A 17,176-nucleotide genomic window follows, 5' to 3' on the forward strand; every position below is an offset into this window, starting at 1 on the left:
GGGTCGTTGTCATGTTGGAAGGTGAACCTTCGCCTCAGTCTGAGGTCCTGAGCGCTCTGGAGCAGGTTTTCATCAAGGATCTTTCTGTACTTTGCTCCGTTTATCTTTCCCTCAATCCTGACTAGTCTCCCAGTCCCTGCCGCTGATAAACATCCCCACAGCATGATGCTGCCACCACCATGCTTCACCGTAGGGATGGTGCCTGGTTTCTTCCAGATGTGACGCTTGGCATTCAGGCCAAAGAGTTCCATCTTGGTTTCATCAGAACAGAGAATCTTGTTTCTCATGGTCTGAGAGTCCTTTAGGTGCCTTTTGTTAAACTCCAAGCGGGCTGTCATGTGCCTTTTACTGAGGAGTGGCTTCCTTCTCTCCACTCTACCATAAAGGCCTGATTGCTGGAGTGCTGCAGAGATGGTTGTCCTTCTGGAAGGTTCTCATCTCCACAGAGCAACTCTGGAGCTCTGTCAGAGTGACCATTGGGTTCTTGGTCACCTCCCTGGCCAATGCTCTACTCCCCCGATGGCTCAGTTTGGCCGGGCGGTCAGCTCTAGGAAGAATCTTGGTGGTTCCCAACTTCTTCCATTTAAGAATGATGGAGACCACTGTGTTCTCTGGGACCTTCAATGCTGCAGAAATGTTTTGTTACCCTTCCCCAGATCTGTGCCTCGACACAATCCTGTCTCAGAGCTCTACGCACAATTCCTTCGACCTCGTGGCTTGGTTTTTTTCTCTGACATGCACTGTCAACTGTGGGACCTTTATCTATCTTCTGATGGCGTTGCCTATGGCTAGCTAGATTTGTCTCCCCAGAAACTAGCAAAGAAAAATCCTGATTGGATCTTTTTTTCTCTTCAGTGTTAATCCTTTCCAACAAAAACTGAAGAGATTAAATCAGAACATCATTGAAAATAATATAATTATCATTGTTATATTATTATAATAATTATTTTCTAAATCCTTAGGCCTTCTCTGAAGGCGTAGATGGCCCATTGTTCCCTACTGTGTTTGGTTTAGTAATAATTTGTAGATTGACTCTATTTTCCCTTAGCATGCCTTTATTCACTATTCTGAATGTCTAAAGAATCCATATGTTATGAAATATTATTATGGTGGTGATTTGACAAAATTACAATCATGGTCTTGAATTGGACTCGCATCTTTCTTGTCTCGGTCTTGACTCGGTCTCGAATTTCTCCGGTCTTGGTTTTGAATCGGTCTCGCTTTAGGTGGTCTCAAACACAACACTGCCTCCAATCCATCACACACACTTAATAAACCTCAACCTGCCTAGTCCGAGACACAGCCAGGTAGACTGACTGACTGGCTGGCTGACTTAGGCCAGCTGGAGCTCAAGCGAACACCTATCAAGTCCCACTGAAGCACGTTAATGTCCTGACCCCCTTTCCCACTCCACATTCCCTCTCTTCTTCTCCTTCACTCGCTGCTTTTCTTCCAACAGTCTCCCTCTCCCTTCTCCTCCTGTCTCCATCATACTTCCCTTCACCCCGTTTTAGATTACGCCGTCTGTCTCCTCCGTCTGTCTCCTCTCTGTCTCCTCCGTCTGTCTCTCTCTCTCCCTCTCTCTCTCCCTCTCTTGACAAATGACCCTACCAACTCTGTTTCTCTCTTATCCTCTTTTTCGGCTGTCTTTCGGACATTTGACATACTCTGGCAAGCAGGCGAGAGTTTTCTAAAGTCTTCGGGGGTTATGTAAACTCTTCTCCCTGGAGTTGGCCCGGAGCGTTGTTTGGCTGGAAGCGCAGGCGGGAGCTGCTGCCAAGCAGAGAGGAATGCTCTGCTCCAGAGAGGAATGCTCTGGCGGAACATCTAACTGGCACCTGGCCTAACCAGTCCAACTGGGCTGCAAGGGTTTCCTTCTCCCGCCTCTTCTCTCCTCTTGTCTGCCCCCCCCCCCTCTTTCTCTCTCTCTCTGACCTTTTGTTCCTTTGTCTCATGCACACACACACACACACACACACACACACACACACACACACACACACACACACACACTAAACATTCTCAAACTCACTGGTCTCACAGCAGTTGTGTTTTTTTGTAGCAATCTTAAATTAATCCCAACAATTATCACCCCCTCTTATATCTCTCAAACCCCCTCCCCCCTCCTCTCTCTCTGTGTCTCTCTCTCTCTGTCTCCCCCTCTCAGAGATCATAGAGAAGGCAGGAGAGGAGGGTATTCCCGACCTGGTGACGGTCATGAGGAACCTGTCCTCAGAAAGCATCCCCAACCTGCCACCAGGGGGAGGCCTCGCCAGCAAGTAAGAGCCCCTCACTTTACTCTAGTCTCTCTGCCTTCCCTGTAATCACACACAGTCATTAGACTCACATGGTGAATAGCTCCTGTGTAAATGTCATCCTTGGGTAAATGGTTTAGTAAAAAAAAAAGTAAGTTAGAGAAAGAACGTATGGGCCATATCAAGGAGTAAGAGGGATTGATTTGATGGCACTAGGTGGATTTGTTAGGTTAGTCCTAAACCTGTCATTCTTGTGAATTACTTCTTGACTTGTAGAGGGTGTGTTTACTTCTCTCACTGTGTGTGTGTTCACCACTCAGACGCAGTGTTATGGAAGCGGTGTACAAGCGGCTGAACCCACACAGGGAGGTGGACGGGGTGAGTATCAGGATGCTCTTTTCTCAAATGTATTCTACAACATATATTCCACTAATATATGTCTAGAAACATATTTAAACCTCTTTCATACCCTTGTCTTTCCTACAGCATGTTTTCCCCTCTCATCAGACTGCCTTAGCCCTACACTAGGCCTAGCCCTGCTCCACGTTTTACTCCTTTTGCTCTGTCACTGAGATTTTTGTTGTTGTCTAGCAGTCTTTAATTGATTTTTTTATTCATAGAGCACAAGCTACCCACAAAAGACTTATCCATTCTGGAGCTCGGGGATGTCACAGCCACAGAACTAGAATGATCACTATTTCTATGGGCACAGTCCATCATTCTAGACATGTGCTGGTACTGAAATTTGGAAAACACGTTTTTGTTTTCATAATATTATTTTGAATAGTGTTGCACCATTTTTCTAGCACAATATAGGCTAACTTTGTACAATGTAACCGTCAAACTTCCTTTCAACGCCCACCATTTAAATCAAATCAAATTGTGTTTGTCATTTATTTGCTTCAACCACCGGCTTTTATTAGAGACTGGTGTTTATTTGCTAAAATGTGGAATTATGTTTTCTTATACCATGATAAAGGCATTAAAGTTGTGGCCCGGTTGTTGTGGCCAAATAATAACATTCTGTAGATTAGAACCAGCAGGCCAGAAATGGGACAGTCAACGAAAGCAAGCAAGACACCTCGGGGACAGGTTTCTTTCTGCTTATGTCTTTATACAGTCTAAGATGAAGTTGTCCCTACACAGACTGAGCTACAATCAATCAAATGTATTTTATAAAGCCCTTTTTACATCAGCAGTTATTCTTGCTAGATACCCAGACTAAAAGTCCAAGAGCAAGCAATGCAGAGGCAGAAGCACAGTGGCTAGGAAAAAACAATCCTCCAGTGGTGATTTAGGGGCAACATTATTCTACATCCATAAACTCATAAGAACCATCTATTTCTATGGGAATCTGTTACACTCCATTTCCAAACCCAAACCTTTTCATATAATCATTCCCACATGCATGCAATGCTGTGATACTAACACACAGTAGCAGTCCTGTCCATGGATGATAGTCCCATCAATTAACACCTAACATCTATAACCCATTCCTATGCATGACTAGTAGATTCTGTCCAGCTGCCAAAACGCTACTGGCTGTGCTGTGTGCAGATGTTTGACTCATGATGATGATGTCATGTCCTCTGATGGTTTGGTTGATATAGAGCAGCTGCATGGTGGTGGGGAAGGTGCATGACATGCTGTGGCCTTGCTGTATAACAGTCTGACCGTATGTATTCTGGCACACTGAGACCCCTAGGACCTTGTGTGGGCTGAAGTCTATGATGGGGATGCCTGTGTGAGGATATGAACTGGATACATAACTATTGATTTGCGTGTGTGTTGGAGTTATGACAACTCATCCAGGGTTTGGGTTGTGAAACGGGACCCTCCACACCGTGTGTGTTTCTGTGTGTATCCTGTTGGATAGTGTGCTGTTCTAGGTGCATGGGATTGGCCCTTTGACTCTCCTGTGATATGTTGTGGTGTCTTGGTTTGTCTTGTGTAAAGAGAGCTTGCGGTCTTTGCGCGCCCTTAGCAAAGAATGGGTGTTTGTGTGTCTGTTTAAATCTTATACACACACACACAACTGCTCTCCCTCTCTTCCTTGTTGCCCCTGCGTCTTTCTCTGACACTGACATCATAGAAAACAACCTCAGACTTGTCTGTGTAACGTAGCAAGACGTCTACACACACTTTTATATGGAGGCACACGCATTCAAAACAAGTGTGCGCATGTCCTCAGATAATCTCATACTTTACACACTCTTGATAGACACTGAGGGTTAGCTGGTGCTGAATTGTAGATCTAACTGTGTGTTCACTCTGGTTAATGCAGCCCTCCTGTATCATTTGGTAAGTTCACACATGCAAATACATTCCTACAGTACTCATGCCCCCTTTACCCTTAACTCTTTGCTCAGTAGTGTCGCCTTCAGGTAAAGTGTTCAAATTGGCACATTCTTAATCTGACTTGTTTTATAGGCTGCCTCCTTTGGGGATGTACCAGATGTGATTGTCGAGCACTTCAGGAGAGGTGCTTATCTCTGAGATCTGGGGAGCGATCCCTGCTTGTCTCCTTGGAGTGGAGTTGGTTTTGTTGTGTAGGGGCCCATTTTGGATTGCTGTGACATAAACAAGCCAGGACTGTCGGTGATGAGGAGTCTGTCATTAGGTATTATGGATTTACTTGTCATGCTGTTTCTAACAATGTATTTTCTCTTCTTTCACTTTGCTTCTCCTCTACTCCATCTCTCTCTCTCTTGCCGACCCACAGACTGGAGCAGACCTTGAGGACCCCTGGTAACTGGCCATCAGAACTGCCTGTTCCTACAACGGGACTCCTTTATACACAAGACATCTTTACTCACTTTATTCCTTTTTATTTTTCCTACGATACCAAGAGATCGATTGGACCATAAATGCCGATTTTTAAAAAAATCACACAAAAAAATCTGTTAAAACACAGCACAAAGGATTGCAAAACATTTTGATTAAAAAAGGGTGTTCAAAAAGCACTGGCACATCTGAGCTGTCTTTGCTGCAGGTGCATGCTAACAATTGAATAACATGAGAAAAAAGAAGAACCGTTCGAGCTTTGTTGAAGGCCTTGAGGCCGATATGTAAAGCTCAATAAAGAGCAGCGATACTAGCAAGAGTAGTGTGCAGGATTCTTCTTTTTTCTAGTGTTAAAAAAGGGGGGAAAGAAAGACTGCGATGGTAGTATAAACGATGTATACAAAATATATATACTAGACAAATTAAGACTTGTTGTTTTGTTTTCCTTTTTATAGCTTTTTTGTGTTTTTTCTTTTTGTGCTGATGAAGAGACACGAGGGCCGTAGTTGGGACATTTTGTGGCCCATCCCTGTACAGTCTGTGGTGCCTTTTTCCCCATCGCTGAGGATGGAGGCGCTAGCAGCCAGCTGTTAACTGACCAGGCCCCAAGTCCCTGCTTCCAAACACAAGGGGCCCTACAGAGGACCACCACTGGGTCAGGGACTCACTGGCCTGTGGCTGCCTGGCTGGACATTGCTACTGGGATTTCAGATAGACAAACCCAAATGTGTGGACAGGATAGGAGTGACTGGCTGCATTCTATGGCATTACTTGTGTGGAAGGGTTTGGAGACTGACTGCTTTTTGCACCTTTTCCCCTCACCTTTTCTCTCCAACCAACAACAAAAAAACAACGGAGACCCAGCTAATGTTTGCATTGACAGACACTGCCTCAACTTCAACCATGTCACTTCCATAAGCTTTCTAGCCTGCTGTTGATCAAGAAAAATTTAAAATATATATAAAATCCATATATTTTTGATTTATGTAAAAAAGAAAAGAAAAAAAAAAAAACGTGTCAGATGTGGCCTACTGTGTGTGTGTGTGTGTGTGTAAAGATGAGGAAGTTGCTGGTCTGTAGACTTCAGGAGTAAAACAGAGATCTTGATTGACACGTGAGGAGATCTACATGTGGGCGTGTACAAACCAGCCGCCCAAAGACTGGGTTTTTGGGCTAAAGGGATTCTAACTGCCCACCAAAGCCTCACTACTCCTTTCTCCTTGCACTTCTCTCTCTTTCTTATTAGTTTATCCTATGTTCTGTCTTTCCTCACCCTCTCCTTAAAAAGCAGAAACGGACTCTTGCAACAACTTGCCTTTTTATTAGATTTTTATTAGATAATATTATTAAGTGTGTTCTTTTTTTTCATTTAGCAATTTGACATTTCTAGGCAATGATGACGTTCACCTTTTTATTTTTCAAATGCCGTGTTAATAGTGTAATATGGTTGTTCCATTGCGTTCTCTAAATTTCAATAGAAATTGCTTGTATGAAAAAATGAAACCGATTTAAATGTGTTAAAAGGAGAAGTCAAGCATAATTTAGTGTGCCGGAGAGGGGTGAGGTGGCTCTCGGCCCAGGTTTCTGGCTTGGCTATGATCTGGTACACAAGCCTTGGTGCCATGTGACTTAGGTACTTGAATGTTGGGTGTGGTTCTATTTTTTGCAATATTGATTTTCATGAGATTATTAAAAAAAATACAAAATAGTGGGGGGGTTTAATAATTTTTTAGCTGTGCATGTTTTGTGTTGGAGGAATGCGTGGTGTGGGATAGGGGTCAGACGGGCGAGGTGGGAATGATGGTCCTGGTTAATGGGTATATTTAAGCTATAGTAGACACTGGGTTAAGAGGGTGTGGGGCTGCTTTGAATGTAATTCACCTTCACACTACACTACACAGGCTGAGAGGAGGCTACAGACGCTTTCCTCCACCTGGTTATTTGATGACAGAACTTACCCTGGCATTTAGTTTTCATTGTTTCATTGGAATATATAGGCTATAGAGTCCCACGTGGGGTTATATTAATATGATCTTTATTCTCACTCATCTTCCTCCCTAACTGGAGCAATTTGCTGGCCCCGCCCACTATTACTAACTGTAATGATTGAAAAATGAGAATGTTTGTGATGTTTTGGGGGCTGGAAATGAACTTGGTGATTTAGTGCCCATGTTATTCTGGGCACTAAATCATTATCCTGATTTTCCTTTTATCTTTTTTTGTGTATCTACAAGTATTGATATATAGAATGGTGATCATTTCCACATTTTATTTATTCCTGATTTTAGCCTTTAACATGAGAGGTGCTGTATTTGAGAATGGTATGCGGTTATGATGTGTGGCAGGGTTTGCCCCGCCCCCTCTGCAGGGTCACCTGAGTGATGAGGGGTTCAGGGGTCGATCGTGGGTGTTCACCATACCTCCTGATAGTTCCCAGTATAACATTGTGATGTTTCAGACCATACCGTGAGCATAATCTTCAATAAAGGATGGATACATTTAGATGAAATGATTATGCTCTGTGTGTTATCTTTCAATCCTGCATGGGAGTACACACACACAATGTAGAGTTGGGATATTGGGTTGTCCTGTTATCAAACTGATAAGATGGTGACTTTATATGAATTACATCTGTTTTGTCATAGTGTTTATAGTACAGTTTGTGCCAGAAGAAATTGCACATAAATCACAATTCGAATCTTCTGATTCTAGGGAAATGTGGCTGCATTCAGTCTTAACGTTAACTCGATGTATTCAAACCAACAAATAGAGCAAGAGGATAATCTCTGACCACACGTTTACAACTCTCCAATTTCCCACATTCCGGGGGGTTGTACTATGGACCCTGTGACTAGCGCTACCTTTTTGTAGAGTGTTGTTTGAACGAATCATTACAAGGAGTCAGTTTCTCTCAAGAAAGGATTTCAAGTAGACAGGCACCTGTTCCTAGACATGAGCTCCGGGACAGCCAACGGCAGCAGTATGGAACTGGGGGAGTGCATCCAAAACACGGGCTTCCATGAGGATGACAAGACAGAGGATGCTGTTGGTGGAGACGAAGAGAACAGGACTTCGACGGTCAGGATGTCCCCGGGGAGAGAGGAGGATACTTATACCCAAATCAAACCTTACGCGGGCATGCCTAAAGAGGTCCTGCTTTTATATTCAGTCCAAGCTCGCTACCGACTGCCCCGGGAGATCCTTTTCTGGCTGACCATTGTGTGCACCTTGGCGTTGGTTGCACTGACCATCACGGTGATCGTTATGTCTCCCCGTTGCCTCAGCTGGTGGCAGTCTTCTCCAGTGTACCAGATATACCCACGTTCCTTCAAGGACTCAGACAGCGATGGTATCGGAGACCTCAAAGGTAGTATATTGAAATTCTTTAGAGTAGCCTATTTTCTTGTAGCCTACTACTTGGCGTTCGTATTCATTACTAATTCATAAAACTTTGGGTAGCACGGTGAGCACTATCCAACTCCTATGAATTATGGTGCATATTAGTAGGCCTATGGCTATACCATTATATTGATTGAGTCTATTTAAGAGCATAATGAGTGCTTTCACGGAGTCATTACTGCCAGGTATTGAAGTCGGGATTGTTGTTCCTGCTTTGAATTGCACTTGTTTTATGCATCACTCGTTTTATAGGCTTACATTAGGTGGTCATTTACATCAGTCTCCAAACATCCCCTCACATTTCCTGTAATCAAGGATACATAACATCCTGAGCAACAAACCCGTTACAGTCCCAATACTCTTAACTGTAGTCTTCCTCTATTAGAACTACCACAGCTCCAGCTAAGAGGTCTGGTCCTTTATGGTACAGTAGATATTGGGCTCCTGAGTGGCGCAGCGGTCTAAGGCACTGCATCTCAGTGCTAGAGGCGTAACCACAGACACCCTGGTTCGAATCCAAGCTGTATGACAACTGGCCGTGATTGGGAGTCTCATAGGGCGGCACACAATTGGCCCAGTATCGTCCGGGTTTGGTTAAATAAATACAAATATATTGGCTTTCCCCCTTAGCCAGAGTTAATGGTTCAAGCCCAACCTTGAATATTGCACAATAACTATATAGATAAGATTGGTCACAATCAGATAAATAGATATATTTATTTCATACACTAACATTATTTAGAATCACCCTCTGTAGTGTCAGATTTCAGAAAGCTAAGTATTACGTGTGACAGAGTTCTAAGGTTCATGCACGGTCATTTAGTTTATCCACTGTTGATTAACGTTGCTGTACCGTATGTTCAGGCATCTTGGATAAACTGGATCACTTTCAGTACCTGAACATCAAGGCCATCTGGATCAGTCCGTTCTACAAGTCTCCCATGAAGGACTTTGGCTATGATGTGGAAGACTTTAGAGACATCGATCCACTCTTTGGCTCCATGCAAGACTTTGATGACCTCCTCGCTGCCATGCATGACAAAGGTGAGCAATTTGGACAAAATATGTATATTTTAATAACTGTAATAGTAGTACAATTCCTAACTTCTTTTCCACCGCTCTCTTGAGTGTCACCTTTGACCTCTCTGCCACCAGGGTTGAAGTTGATCATGGATTTTATCCCTAACCATACCAGTGACACGCACCAGTGGTTCAACCTCAGCAGTAGTGGACATGCACAGTACAAAGACTACTATATCTGGGCCAACTGCAATACTACCCACGCCCCCAACAACTGGGTGAGGATAATTTTCACTCCGTCATTGATTATTATAATTTAAGTTCTATTTGTAGAGGGATGACCAGACCAGAGTATTAACCAAATAAAAGTACTCCCCTGTGTGTGTGTGTGTCTTTCGACCCAGGTGAGTGTGTTTGGGAACTCCTCCTGGACGTATGTTGAGGAGAGGCAGCAGTGTTACTACCACCAGTTCCTCAAGGAGCAACCCGACCTCAACTTCCGCAACCCACATGTTCGTAGAGAGATGACTGTAAGATATTGCTCATGCACACACGCACAATATGTGGCCGATTTAAAGACCTGTTCCGAACTTTGGCGACTAGTAAGTATTTTTGAAACCTCTCGCTTTGGGCTGGATGTGTCTGTGTAGTTCATACATGCATAATCTATGAGCAGAATTACTGTGTTACCTCAATTAGCCACAAAATCCCTAGTTTGAAAGCGACTCGTTTTTAGAAGCTGTGCTGTGCCATTTCCCCTACATTTCCCCCCACATGGGCCAGCCCTAGAACCCAAACTATTCCAGTTGTAGACAATGAGCTTCAGCCCCTTGCCATTTAAGTGACAGCTAGCAAGATACAAACAGCAGAGCGAGAGAAATAACATGGTGCATGTATCTGCACATATGTGACGTAGTACACAATTTTCGGGGACCACTTTTGGCTCATGAGCGCTACTTTAAGAACTACTGGCAAAAAAGTATACAAAATAATCTCTTTAATCAAATAATTATACATTTATCATGCTATATACATGATTTATTTCCTAGCTATAAGACCCAGTTTCCCAGGAATGGTAAAGAGTGAGAGGGGAGGGCTGAGTGATGAGAGTGAGAGTGGCCTAGACCTGTTTTAGGTGATGATTGACGTGCTGTGTGAATGAGGAAGAGAGAGGAGTTGTTTCAGCCCCATTCACCCCCTCTAGTCTGTTCTCACGTGAGTCTACCTAGGCCGGGGTAAGAGGGAGTCTGGTGTCCCACTCATGTCACAGAGAAGCCTTTATACTCAGTTAGCTGGCATAGTAAGGCTTACCTGGGCTCTCTGCCCACAGAGAGAGAAAATAATCCAGGCCATCTCCTATGGTCACCTATGCAAGTAAACAACAGTGGGATCTCAGCAGCCTTTACCAATGTGTTGCTACAGTTGCCGTGGTTATTGATTGATGTTTTATCCTCTGCTTTAGTGGCCAGGTTACTCATTATCTCTGAGTAGTTACTATGGTTTTTACAACTGGAGTCAGAGAGGCCAAAGTGCAGAACACGGACCATCTATCTATTGATGAGTGACTAGGTGTGTCAAATGACCTTAGTCTTAATCTGTGGACCTTAGTTATGAGAACAAGCAGACATTATACTGGACATGACTTGAGTTACAATCAATACATTCATGTTGAAATAACTATCATATGTACACTGAACAAAAACATAAACGCAACATGCAAGAATTTCAACAATTTTTACTGAGTTACAGTTCATATAAGGAAATCAGTCAATTGAAATAAACGCCATACATGCTGTCTCCCATTTGCCTGGTACAGTTGAAACCGGAATTAATATGTGAAGAGCACACTTCTCCAGTGTGCCAGTGGCCATAGAAGGTGAGCATTTTCCCACTGAAGTTGGTTACGATGCAGAACTACAGTCAGGTTAAGACCCTGGTAAGGACGATGAGCATGCAGATGAGCTTCCCTGAGACGGTTTCTGATAGTTTGTGCAGAAATTCTTTGGTTGTGCAAACCCACGGTTTCATCAGCTGTCTGGGCGACTGGTCTCGACGATCCAGCAGGTGAAGAAGCCAGATGTGGAGGTCCTGGGCTGGCGTGGTTGTATGTGGTCTGCATTTGTGAGGCTGGTTGGACATACTGCTAAATTCTCTACAACGGTATTGGAGAGGCGGCTTATGGCATAGAAATGAATATTAAATGCTCTGGTGGACATTCCTGCAGTCAACATGCCAATTGCATGCTTCCTCAAAACTTGAGACATCTGTGGCATTGTGCTGTGACAAAACTGCACATTTTAGTGACCTTTTATTGTCCCAGCACAAGGTGCACAAGTGTAATGATCATGCTGTCAGGTGGATGGATTATCTTGGAAAAGGAGAAATGCTCACGAACAGGGATGTAAGCTTTCTGTGAGTATGCACAATTTCTGCGGTGTTTTATTTCAACTCATGAAACATGGGAACAACACTTTACATGTTGCATTTATATTTTTCGTTCAGTATATACAGTTGAAGTCGGAAGTTTACATACACTTATGTTGGAGTCATAAACTCGTTTTTCAACCACTCCACAAATGTCTTGTTAACAAACTATAGTTTTGGCAAGTCGGTTAGGACATCTACTTTGTGCATGACAAGTCATTTTTCCAACAATTGTTTACAGACAGACTAATTCACTGTATCACAATTCCAGTGCTCAGAAGTTTACATACACTAAGTTGACTGTGCCTTTAAACAGCTTGGAAAATTCCAGAAAATGATGTCATGGCTTTAGAAGCTTCTGATAGGCTAATTGACATCATTTGAGTCAATTTGAGGTGTACCTGTGGATGTATTTCAAGGCCTACCTTCAAACTCAGTGCCTCTTTGCTTGACATCATGGGAAAATCAAAAGAAATCAGCCAAGACCTCAGAAGAGAAATTGTCTGGTTCATCCTTGGGAGCAATTTCCAAATGCCTGAAGGTATCGCGTTCATCTGTACAAACAATAGTATAAACACCATGCACCTACGCAGCCGTCATACCTCTCAGGAAGGAGATGCGTTCTCTCTCTTAGAGATGAATGTACTTTGGTGCGAAAAGTGCAAATCAATCCCAGAACAACAGCAAAGAACCTTGTGAAGATGCTGGAGGAAACAGGTACAAAAGTATCTATATCCACAGTAAAATGAGTCCTATATCGACATAACCTGGAAGGCCGCTCAGCAAGGAAGAAGCCACTGCTCCAAAACTGCCATAAAAAAAGCCAGACTACGTTTTGCAACTGTACATGGGGACAAAGATCGTACTTTTTGGAGAAATGTCCTCTGGTCTGATGAAACAAAAATAGAACTGTTTGGCCATAATGACCATCGTTATGTTTGGAGGAAAAAGGGGGAGGCTTGCAAGCCGAAAAACACCATCCCAACCGTGAAGCACGGGGGTGGCAGCATCATGTTGTGGGGGTGCTTTGCTGCAGGAGGGACTGGTGCACTTCACAAAATAGATGACATCATGAGGGAGGAAAATTATGTGGATATATTGAAGCAACATCTCAAGACATCAGTCAGGAAGTTAAAGCTTGGTTGCACATGGGTCTTCCAAATGGACAATGACCCCAATCATACTTCCAAAGTTGTGGAAAAATGGCTTAAGGACAACAAAGTCAAGGTATTGCAGTGGCCATCACAAAGCCCTGACCTCAATCCAATTTGTGGGCAGAACTGAAAAAGCGTATGCGAGCAAGGAGGCCTACGAACCTGACTCAGTTACACCAGCTCTGTCAGGAGGAATGGGCCAAAATTCACCCAACTTTTTGTGGGAAGCTTGTGGAAGGCCACCTGAAACATTTGACCCAAGTAAAACAATTTAAAGGCAATGCTACCAAATACTAATTGAGTGTATGTAAACTTCTGACCCACTGGGAATGTGATGAAAGAAATAAAAGCTGAATAATTAATTCTCTCTACTATTATTCTGACATTTCACATTCTTAGGATCACCACTTTATTTGAACTGACCTAAGACAGGGCATTTTTACAAGGATTAAATGTCAGGAATTGTGAGAAAAAAAACTGAGCCCTGCTTTCTTCACCCTGCAGATTTTCTATGTGATTTTAAAAGCCATAGGCCCTGTATAACTGCTTCCGTTCATCTCTCTCTTCAGGAGATCGTTCGTTTCTGGCTGGAGAAGGGAGTGGATGGGTTCCGTATGGACGCTGTGAAGCACATCCTAGAGGCCAAGCACCTGAGGGATGAGCCCCAAGTGGACCCACAACAAGATCCTGTAAGCCTCCTCATTTCAGCCCATATACCTCTGATCTTGGGGTAGGCTGTACCAGATTTTCCCCCTGATCACTCTTGTGAATTAGATACAGAGAAAAGGTCTAAGGAAGGCACTCAAAGGCCTGACAAAATGAATATGTTTTAATGTAAAGTAACGCCTAACGACATTACTTCATCACAGAGTAATAGCATGGGCATACTATAACGGGCTACCAGATCATTCAGCATAGGGGAATGAACTTTCCCCTGGAGAGAACGAGAGGCCAGGCTTTCTGATAGGCTACGTTCTCACAGGGAAGGGATTAATAGGAGCATATTTCTCTGGATTTGAGACTCACCGTTATTTTCCTCATTCGGCACAATTACACCAAGCCTCAGCGGTAGCACAGTAACTAGTGAAGGAAGTAACCTCCACTGATACCATCTCTCCCCCCTCTGGCCCTGGTTTTCCTCTTTCCTCCCCTCTCTCACCCCTTTCAGGATACAATTGACACAGAGTTTGAGCTCCACCATGACTACACCACCACCCAGTTAGGGCTGCATGATATCCTGCAGGCCTGGAGGGGAGAAATGGACGTCTACAGTAGAGAGCCAGGCCGATACAGGTGTCCCACTATCCATTTCACCTTCCATCATTTTTGTCAGTAACGCTTTATACATGTGTAATGCTGCTGTTATTACTCCAGTAACAACATTGTTATAAACATGTTGTACATCGTACTACCTAGGTATAATGGAAACTTCATATCAAGTGCTACAGATTTGTCATATTCTGACTCACCTTGAAGTAAGTGGTATATTTCAATTTGTGTTGTCCTAACTTCCAACAGGTTTATGGTAGCTGAGTCCTATGACTATGAGGAGACTGACAAGACCATGATGTACTATGGGACACCCCATGTTAAAGAGAGCGACTTCCCTTTCAACTTCTATCTGATGGACCTGCCAACTAATCTGACTGGAACTGGGGCTCAAGGCCTGGTCAATCTGTGGATGGCCAACATGCCAGTGGGGAAATGGCCAAACTGGGTGGTAAGTGGTTAGAAAAACAGAACTTGTCAACATCAGACATGTAAAAATGCAGTGTAACATTATGAGATAGCAGATATAAAGCTGTATTGATAAGAATTGCACATCAGAAACAGCATTTCCCCCTGAGGAATGGTTCCATTCTGTCTTTAGGTTGGGAACCATGATAAACCTCGTATCTCCTCCAGTGTTGGCCAGGAGTACATTAAAGTGATCAACATGCTACTGCTCACCCTGCCTGGCACACCCACCACTTACTATGGAGAGGAGATAGGCATGGTGAACATCAATGTGACCATTGACGAGATCCAGGACCCCTTTGGAAAGTTTAACCCTGTAAGTGGACCGAACCTGGAATGCATTCACTGAAGTAAAATGTTTTGAACGTTGATAGAAATTTCATGGCTGACATGATTCCATATTCTACATGACAGACCATTGTAGCTCTTTCTACACAATATATTTATATCTGAACATTCTGTAACGTTGCATTTCATTGAACAAGCTCTTGGTCTACAGTAGGATCAGCACTCAACCTGTTCTGGGCCTGCTTGCACAACAGTCAACATCCAGGACTCTAATGCTGACACATGTGCCTGTTCCATACTGTAGAATGCCAGTCGTGACCCTCAGAGGTCCCCCATGCAGTGGAGTGATGGGCCGAATGCTGGCTTCAGTGATGCCAATCATACCTGGCTGCCTTTGCACCCACACCACACCACAGTTAATGTGGAGGTAGAGTATACTCCTCTTTTAGTGATGAAATCTGGGTTACAGTTCTGAGTGAAAGTCATGAGCGCAGTGTAACATTGAAACAACAGTCTCTCCAGGATTCTGTGTTTGCAATTTTTTGTGTGCAAAATCAACAATTCCCTGCATATTATTAACTTTTTATGTTTTAGTCATTTAGCACAGGGTTTCCCAAAGTCTGTTCTGGGCCTACTTGTACAACATCCAGGACTCTACTGGGGCCTCACCTGGGTGAACCTTTGGGTTTTTGCCCTAGCTCTTACACAAAACCAACTCATCAACGAGCTTTGATGATTTGAATCAGCTGTGTAGTGCTAGGGCAAAAACCAAAACATGCACCTGGGGGGGACCGAGTTTGGGAAACGTTGATTTAGCAGACGCTCTTGTCCAGAGCGACTTACAGGAGCAGTTAGAGGTAAGTGCCTTAAGGGCACAGACAGATGTTTCACCTAGTTGGCTCAGGGATTCGAACCAGCAAACTTTCGGTTACTGGCCCGACGCTCTTAACCGCTAGGCTACCTGCCACCCCTATTATGAAAGGGTTTGCTAATTTGACCAATCACTGCACCATTTCTGCATTAAACAGGCAAATCATCACAATATTGTCGCATAAAAATGACCCATTACCGCAGTACAAAAAGAGGCCTCGCAATTTCAACCAATCATTGCACATTTACTGCATGGTATGGTTCAGTCAAGCCACACATCAACAAACTTTTCCCCTCGTCAGCGCATTTTCGTGACAAATTGGACAAAATCATTGCATATAACCATGCAAAATGTCAGAATTGCTGCAGCAAAATGAAGCAGTTTTACCCACAAATACAGTATCACGAAAACCTGGTGGGACTGAAAAGAACAGTATTATGAGGTTGTCTGTATAGTAGTTCACTGTCATTGGATCGATACTATCAATTCTCTATTCTATTCTCCATGCCCTCTCCAGGCTCAGCAGAAAGACAGCGGGTCAGTTCTGTCTCAGTACCGGGCCCTGAGTCTCCTGCGACAGACTCAGCTGCCTCTCCATCGGGGTTGGATGTGCTACATCTGGAGCGACGCGGATGTCTTTGCCTTTCTGAGGGAGATAGACGGCCTGGACAAGGCCTTCCTCGTGGTGCTCAACTTTGGAGCGGACTCTGTTATAAACCTCTCGGCCATAACAGAGCTGCCGGAGCAGCTAACACTTCATATGAGCACCAACCAGGAAAACTATGGGATGCCGGTGATTAAATCTTCAATTGCCACGGCGCGAGGGGAGGGGCTGCTACTTGAGTACTCCACCCACATGCGGTTCAACCCTGGCCACGCCTCCCAGTGTTTTGTCTCAGAGAAGGCCTGCTACCTGGGAGCCTTGGACATTCTGTATAAGTGCTGAGTACTGCAGCCTCAGAGTGGGAGGAGAAATCGCCATGTCCTCGGCAATCAAATGTGTTATGAGACTGGCTGTGATTGAGTCAGTGTATGTTCAAATAAGTTGACTGTTTGTTCAAAATGTTTGTTCTCATTAAAAACAGCATTCATTTTCCAAATGTCATTCTCTTCTCACCACAAATATGCAGATGAAACAACTTACTTGCAGTTCTCACCCTTCTAATGTCACGACTGTCACTGTCATACTGTAGATCCGGGGTGGCACTCATTTGTCCCCGGGGGCCGCATTCGGTCTTCACAAG

General features: G+C 43.9%; 2 protein-coding genes across 6 annotated transcripts in view; both read left to right on the forward strand.

Annotated features, from left to right (window-relative positions):
- ppm1ba (protein phosphatase, Mg2+/Mn2+ dependent, 1Ba) overlaps window positions 1-7,548 on the forward strand; it is a 51,595-nt gene extending 44,047 nt beyond the window's left edge. For 3 of the 4 annotated variants that reach the window (XM_045710149.1, XM_045710150.1, XM_045710151.1), the window contains exons 4-6: window positions 2,168-2,279; window positions 2,576-2,633; window positions 4,978-7,548. In XM_045710149.1, coding sequence (XP_045566105.1) covers window positions 2,168-2,279; window positions 2,576-2,633; window positions 4,978-5,007 — 200 coding nt within the window. In that variant the 3' untranslated portion in view covers window positions 5,008-7,548. Of the gene's footprint in view, window positions 1-2,167; window positions 2,280-2,575; window positions 2,634-4,539; window positions 4,557-4,977 lie in introns of all 4 variants that reach the window. The other variant, XM_045710152.1, reaches the window with a different exon arrangement.
- A 353-nt stretch (window positions 7,549-7,901) lies between these two features.
- On the forward strand, window positions 7,902-17,028 carry slc3a1 (solute carrier family 3 member 1). 2 transcript variants are annotated; one of them, XM_045709939.1, is made up of 10 exons: window positions 7,902-8,406; window positions 9,303-9,482; window positions 9,594-9,736; window positions 9,863-10,060; window positions 13,606-13,725; window positions 14,205-14,329; window positions 14,555-14,756; window positions 14,907-15,089; window positions 15,366-15,488; window positions 16,450-17,028. In XM_045709939.1, exons 1-10 carry the CDS (start codon window positions 7,992-7,994, stop codon window positions 16,876-16,878), a joined length of 2,118 nt encoding a protein of 705 aa, XP_045565895.1. In that variant the 5' UTR covers window positions 7,902-7,991; the 3' UTR covers window positions 16,879-17,028.
- Window positions 17,029-17,176: the final 148 nt, after the last annotated feature.

The sequence above is a fragment of the Salmo salar genome, chromosome ssa28, assembly GCF_905237065.1.
Source record: "Salmo salar chromosome ssa28, Ssal_v3.1, whole genome shotgun sequence".
NCBI lineage: Eukaryota > Metazoa > Chordata > Actinopteri > Salmoniformes > Salmonidae > Salmo > Salmo salar.

Coding starts and splice junctions, on each gene's coding strand:
- slc3a1 (XM_045709939.1), top strand. CDS start 7,992: ATGAGCTCCGGGACAGCCAACGGCAGCAGTATGGAACTGGGGGAGTGC. Junction 9,483..9,593: donor CGCTGCCATGCATGACAAAG/GTGAGCAATTTG, acceptor CTCTGCCACCAG/GGTTGAAGTTGATCATGGAT. Junction 10,061..13,605: donor GTTCCGAACTTTGGCGACTA/GTAAGTATTTTT, acceptor CTCTCTCTTCAG/GAGATCGTTCGTTTCTGGCT.